This window comes from Lagenorhynchus albirostris, chromosome 5, assembly GCF_949774975.1.
Source record: "Lagenorhynchus albirostris chromosome 5, mLagAlb1.1, whole genome shotgun sequence".
NCBI classification, from domain to species: Eukaryota; Metazoa; Chordata; class Mammalia; order Artiodactyla; family Delphinidae; genus Lagenorhynchus; species Lagenorhynchus albirostris.
Genome location: NC_083099.1, coordinates 131,272,165 through 131,278,994, shown reverse-complemented (window position 1 = coordinate 131,278,994; position 6,830 = coordinate 131,272,165). Strand labels below are relative to the sequence as shown.

At 38.4% G+C, this 6,830-nt stretch overlaps 1 protein-coding gene across 1 annotated transcript; it reads left to right on the top strand.

Annotated features, from left to right (window-relative positions):
* Positions 1-3,830: 3,830 nt before the first annotated feature.
* On the top strand, positions 3,831-4,349 carry LOC132520315 (keratin-associated protein 13-2-like). Its single transcript, XM_060149073.1, has one exon. It carries the CDS (start codon positions 3,855-3,857, stop codon positions 4,347-4,349), a length of 495 nt encoding a protein of 164 aa, XP_060005056.1. The 5' UTR covers positions 3,831-3,854.
* Positions 4,350-6,830: the final 2,481 nt, after the last annotated feature.

Genomic DNA, 6,830 nt, shown 5'->3' with positions numbered 1-6,830 from the left:
AATGGCACAACCTTCCAAGACTGACCCAGGAAGAAATAGAAAATAAAAACAGACAAATCACAAGCACTGAAATTGAGACTGTGATTAATAATCTTCCAACAAACAAAAGCCCAAGACCAGATTGCTTCACAGTAGAGTTCTACCAAACATTTAGAGAAGAGCTAACACCTATCCTTCTCAAACTCTTCCAAAGTATAGCAGACAGAGGAGCACTCCCAAACTCATTCTATGAGGCCACCATCACCCCGATACCAAAACCAGACAAAGATATCACAAGGAAGAAAACTACAGACCAATATCATGATGAACATAGATGCAAAAGTCCTCAACAAAATACCAGCAAACAGAATCCAACAGCACATTAAAAGGATCATACACCATGATCAAGTGGCATTTATCCCAGGAATGCAAGGATTCTTCAATATACACAAATTAATCTATGTGATAAACCATATTAACAAATTGAAGGAGAAAAATCATATGAAAATCTCAATAGATGCAGAAAAAACTTTTGACAAAATACAACATCCATTTATTAAAAAAAAAAAAAAAAAAAACCCTCCAGAAAGTAGGCATAGAGGGAACATACTTCAACAGAATAAAGGCCATATATGACAAACTCACAGCCAACATCATTCTCAATGGTGAAAAACTGAAACAATTTCCACTAAGGTTAGGAAGAAGACAAGGTTGCCCACTCTCACCACTATTACTCAACATAGCTTTGGAAGTTTTAGCCACAGCAATCAGAGAAGAAAAAGATATAAAAGGAATCCAAATCAGAGAAGAAGAAGTAAAACTGTCACTGTATGCAGCTGACACAATACTATGCATAGAGAATCCTAAAGATGCTACCAGAAAACTACTAGAGCTAATCAATGAATTTAGTAAAGTAGCAGGATACAAAATTAATGCACAGAAATCTCTTGCATTCCTACACACTAATGATGAACAATCTGAAACAGAAATTAAGGAAACACTTCCATTTACCATTACAACATAAAGAATATACCTAGGAATAAACCTACCTAAGGAGACAAAAGACCTGTATGCAAAAAACTAAGACACTGATGAAAGAGATTAAAGATGATACAAACAGATGGAGAGATATACCATGTCCTTGGATTGGAAGAATCAACATTGTGAAAATGACTCTACGACCCAAAGCAATCTACAGATTCAATGCAATCCCTATCAAACTACCACTGGCATTTTTAACAGAACTAGAACAAAAAAATTTCACAATTTGTATGGAAACACAAAATATCCCAAATAGCCAAAGCAATCTTGAGAAAGAGAAACGGAGTTGGAGGGAACAGCCTCCCTGATTTCAGACTATACTACAAAGCTACGGTAATCAAGACAATATGGTACTGGCACAGAAACAGAAATATAGATCAATGGAAAAGGATAGGAAGCCCCGAGATAAACCTACACACATATGGTCATCTTATCATTGATAAAGGAGGCAAGAATATGCAATGGAGAAAAGACAGCCTCTTTAGTAAGTGGTGCTGGGAAAACTGGACAGCTACATGTAAAAGAATGAAATTAGAACAGTCTAACACCATACACAAAAATAAACTCAAAATGGATTAAAGACCATAATGTAAGGGCAGACACTATAGACCACTTAGAGGAAAACATAGGCAGAACACTGTATGACATAAATCACAACAAGATCGTTTTTGACTCACCTCCTAGAGAAAGGGAAGTAAAAACAAAAATAAACAAACGGAACCTAATGAAACAAAAGCTTTTGCACAGCAAAGGAAAACATAAACAAGATGAACAGCCAACCTGTCAGAATGGGAGGAAATATTTGCATATGAAACAACTGACAAAGGATTAATCTCCAAAATTTACAAGCAGCTCATGCAAATCAATATCAAAGAAATAAATAACCCAATCAAAAAATGGCAGAAGACCTAAATAGACATTTCTCCAAGAATATACATAGATTGTCAATAAACACATGAAACAATGCTCAACATCATTAATCATTAGAGAAATGCAAATCAAAACTACAATGAGGGCTTCCCTGGTGGCACAGCGGTTGAGAGTCCACCTGCCGATGCAGGGGACACGAGTTTGTGCCCCGGTCTGGGAATATCCCACATGTCGCGGAGTGGCTGGGCCAGTGAGCCATGGCCGCTGAGCCTGTGCATCCAGAGCCTGTGCTCCTCAACGGGAGAGGCCACAACAGTAAGAGGCCCGCGTACCACAAAAACAAAAAACAAACAAAAGAAAACCCAAAAAACTACAATGAGATATCATCTCACACCAGTCAGAATGGCCATCATCAAAAAATCTACAAACAATAAATGCTGGAGAGTGTGTGGTGCAAAGGGAACCCTCTTGCACTGTTGGTGGGGATGTAAATTGATACAGTCACTATGGAAAACAGTATGGAGGTTCCTTAAGAAATTAAAAATAGAACTACCATACAACCCAGCAATCCCATTACTGGGCATATACCCTGAGAAAACCATAATTCATAAAGAGTCATGTACCAGAATGTTTTCACAGCTCTATTTACAATAGCCAGGACATGGAAGCCACCTAAGTATCCATTGACAGATGAATGAATAAAGAAGATGTGGCACATATATACAATGGAAGATTACTCAGCCATAGAAAGAAATGAAATTGAGTTATTTATAGTGAGGTGGATGGACCTAGAGTCTGTCATACATAATGAAGTAAGTCAGAAAGAGAAAAACAAATACTGTATGCTAACACATATATATGGAATCTAAAAAAACAACAACAACAACAGCAAAAAACAACACCCCAAAATGTTCTGAAGAAGCTGGGGCAGGACAGGAATAAAGACAGAGACATAGAGAATGGACTAGAAAACACGGGGAGAGGGAAGGGTAAGCTGGGATGAAGTGAAAGAGTGGCATGGACGTATATACACTACCAAATGTAAAATCGATAGCTACTGGGAAGCAGCCACATAGCACAGGGAGATCAGCTTGGTGGTTTGTGACCACCTAGAGAGGTGGGATAAGGAAGATGGGAGGGAGACGCAAGAGGAAGGAGATATGGGCATATATGTATACATATAGCTGATTCCCTTTGTTATACAGCAGAAACTAACACACCATTGTAAAGCAATTATACTCCAATAAAGATGTTAAAAAATTATATGGATATTTTATTGAAGCATAGTTAATTCAGAATGTTCTGTTAGTTTTAAGTGTACAGAAAAGTGATTCAGTTGTACATATATGTATATATATATATATATATATATATACAAATGTATATTATTTTTCAGATTCCTCAGGAATTGTATGAATTTATCCAAATAGTAAAAGAGTAAAATGTTCAATTGATAGATTGTTGAGACTACTGAATATAGTTAGTATTTGGAGAAATCCATTATCATACCCTTTTGAAGAAACACTAAACTATTTTGAATAATAACCACTGATGTTCTTAATACCTAATGGAAGTGAAGGAAAATTTATGTAACTCTACCTGGTAATACCAGAACACACTGCACACATGGATAAGAAGGGGAGGATATCTGAAAATGTTATCACCTATAACTCTGAAGATCAAATCACAGCAAATTCCAAGGAAAAGAAACTGAGTAGTTTCTTTCTTAGTTTATCTGAGTGCTTAAAGCATAACTAAGTATGTGATGATGTGATAAATTAAATTGAAGCAATAACCTAGAGAGGTATGCTTGTCTAAAACGGTGAGCAAAGAGGAGGGAACATCTATCTGGACAGTGATGCATCCAGGTCTAAGAGTAATATATACTTGAAGTCCAGATCATGACGTTAAAACTCAGAGAGTCTCCTCAGAGTAACTCAGCTGAACTCAAATTTCTTGTCACCATGTCCTACAACTGCTGCTCTGGAAACTTCTCCCACTCCCTTGGGGACCACCTGAGCTACTCAGGCTCCTCCTGTGGCTACTCCTATCCCAGCAACCTTGTGTACAGCACTGACTGCTGCTCCCCCAGCACCTGCCAGCCCTCCTGTGTGGTGTTCAGTCCCCGCCTGATGTCCTGCTACAGCCTGAGGACCTCCATGTTCTGCAGACACTTCCAGATAACTTATTATTGGTCTCTGGACTGTGGGTCCATCAGAGGCTGCTCCCTGGGTTATGGATCTAGAAGCTCCTACTCCCTGGATTATGGATCCAGAAGTTCCTCCTCACTGGGCTGTGGATCCAGTGTATTCAGACCCCTGTGTTATGGAGTTCATGGTTTCCCTTCCCTGATCTATGGATCCAGGTTTTACTACCCAACATACTTGGCTTCTAGGAGTTTTCAATCTTCTGGTTATAGGGCAACCTATAGATCAGCCTTCTGTAGGTCAACTTTTTGAGTTTCCAGACCTTGTGAGCAAAATGTTTGTCTCTATTTAAAACTGTTATCATAGCCTTTTTCAGAAATGTTAGCTAACTCCTCTCTCCATCAGGCCTTCATCCTTTCTCTAGCATCAAGCACTGGCTGACAGACTAGTTCTTTCAGTGAGATTAATGAATGACCAAAATATTGAGTCCATGTCTGTAATTTTATTGAAACAATTGGTTCAGAATTACATAAATATTTTCTTACAAGATACATGGAAATTCAGTTTTGTTTGACCTAATAAACTCATCCACTCTTGCAACTGATATGTTCTCATTGTTCTTTATTGGTTTTAAGTTTCATTTATAATCTATCTCTGAGGCTACAGGCCTTCAGAGTACTTCTTTCTAGGAATGGGTTTGGATTTCTTCAGGAAATGGTGTCAAGCCTGGTGCATGGGAAATTTTCTGGGCACTCCATTGCCTAAGGGCTAACAAGTGTGTGTGTCTTCCACCAACAAAACTGGTAGGATTTTTATTATTGAGTATGCCCATAATTAAGTCAATATTCTCATTATGTTTTCAAGAAGGACACCTTGTGCCGACAACCATATATTATTTTGATTTTACATTTTCAAAACAGTATTGAGTTAGAGTTTGTGCAGAAGATGTCACTTCTGGTGATGAAATAGTTATAGTATAACAAATATTTGTATAAATTGGATATATTGGTATGAAAAAGACAAAATATGAAGTACCATGGGTTGAAGGGCATTATGGTTGTCTTTAAATATACAGGAAATGGATTATTAAGTGTGTGTGTGTGTGCGTGTGAGAGAGAGGGAGATCTCTTCAGATCTGAGACAGGATACACTTTGGGTTTCTTTTCATTTGAACAAGTTATTTGTCTCAGCAGCTAAATGTGTGGCCAGAATTCAATTAAAACTTTTTCATAGCATACTTAGTAATAACTCTTCATGAGTGGGAAAATAAATATCAAAGATTACAATTTGCAGGCTTCCCTGGTGGCGCAGTGGTTGAGAGTCCGCCTGCCGATGCAGAGGACACAGGTTCGTGCCCCAGTCCGGGAGGATCCCACATGCCGCGGAGCGGCTAGGCCCGTGAGCCATGGTCACTGAGCCTGTGCGTCCGGAGCCTGTGCTCCACAACGGGAGAGGCCACAACAGTGAGAGGCCCACATACTGCAAAACAAAAACAAAAACAAACAAACAAAAAAGATTACCATTTGCTCCAATCATGTGCTATGAATGTTTATTAATTTGCCTTCCTTCATCCTCAAGCTTTTTCTAAGTGAATTTGAGAAAAGAGGGCCTCTTTTCACTTATACTCAAAGACAACCATGGCTCAGCATAGGGGTGTGGGAACCAGGTCCCCTGTGTACAGAAATCTGCTCAAGAGACAGAAAATAAAGAAATAGAGAAGAGGGACACAAAGGTTCCTGCTGATCCAGGAGTCTCTGGTTCCCAGCATCCTTTAAGCCAGTTTTACTAGTCCTTCATGCACTTTGATTATATGGACCAATAAATTGGTTTAACTAATTAAAATAAAATAAGATTTCTTTTGGTTTAAACTAATTAAAATAAAATAAGATTTCTGTTACATACATTTAATGTAATAATTATAATTACATAATTATTATTATAATTAATAATAACGTGTCATCTAGGTGCAGAGTTACTCATTGACTTTTGTATAAATAAGCAGTTAAATTTTTTATTAGTAAGATGAAAAGATCCTGTGTGTCTGCATTATTGCCATTAGCATTGAGCAAGAATTCTTCTTGAAGTAATGTGGAATGAGTAACATGTGGACTAAAGAAACCACTGGGAAAATGAATTCAAAGGGGTCACACTAGCATGGCCCATGAGAAAGTCCTGGGAACACATTCAGCAAACCTAATGGAACTAGAAGCTTCTAACTTCAAGTAAAGTAAGGCCCCAGGCCCACCAAGGAGTGATGAGTAGAGAGGAAAGTTTAAAACTGAGAACAACCCAAGATGGAAGGAAGGGATACCCAGTGACATAGAGGATCTAGTTCTGGAATGACTTGGAGAATTTCCCATTCTAAAGGAATCTTTGAGATGAGAGGTCAAAAATAGAAACAAGGAGCCAAAGCGTAGGAGAGGAAATACATACATTAGAATGTCTCAATATTTAAACTTTTCAAAGTATAGTGTGAAGATTGCAGGGATCAGACAAGATGAACACTCTTTGCATCCTTCATTTTCTGCATTGCAATATCTTCTTAGTATCACATCACTGCTAATATCTCTCTACATTTCCCATTTTTCTTGTCTTATCTATCCCTCCCGCCCTCCCCATTCCCATCTCTCTCTCTCTGTCTCCCAGTGATTTTCCATCACCTATGTACACTCTGCTTTTCTCCACATCCCCCCTCTAGGTACCAGCTAACATTAGGTGGGTGACTGACTTGGATGATGGTGACAGAGAGTGTAAGGGAAGACTGGGATCTATCAGACATTACAAAAATGCTCA

What these genes read in the sequence shown, in the direction of transcription:
- LOC132520315 (XM_060149073.1), top strand. Translation starts at nt 3,855, where the DNA reads ATGTCCTACAACTGCTGCTCTGGAAACTTCTCCCACTCCCTTGGGGAC.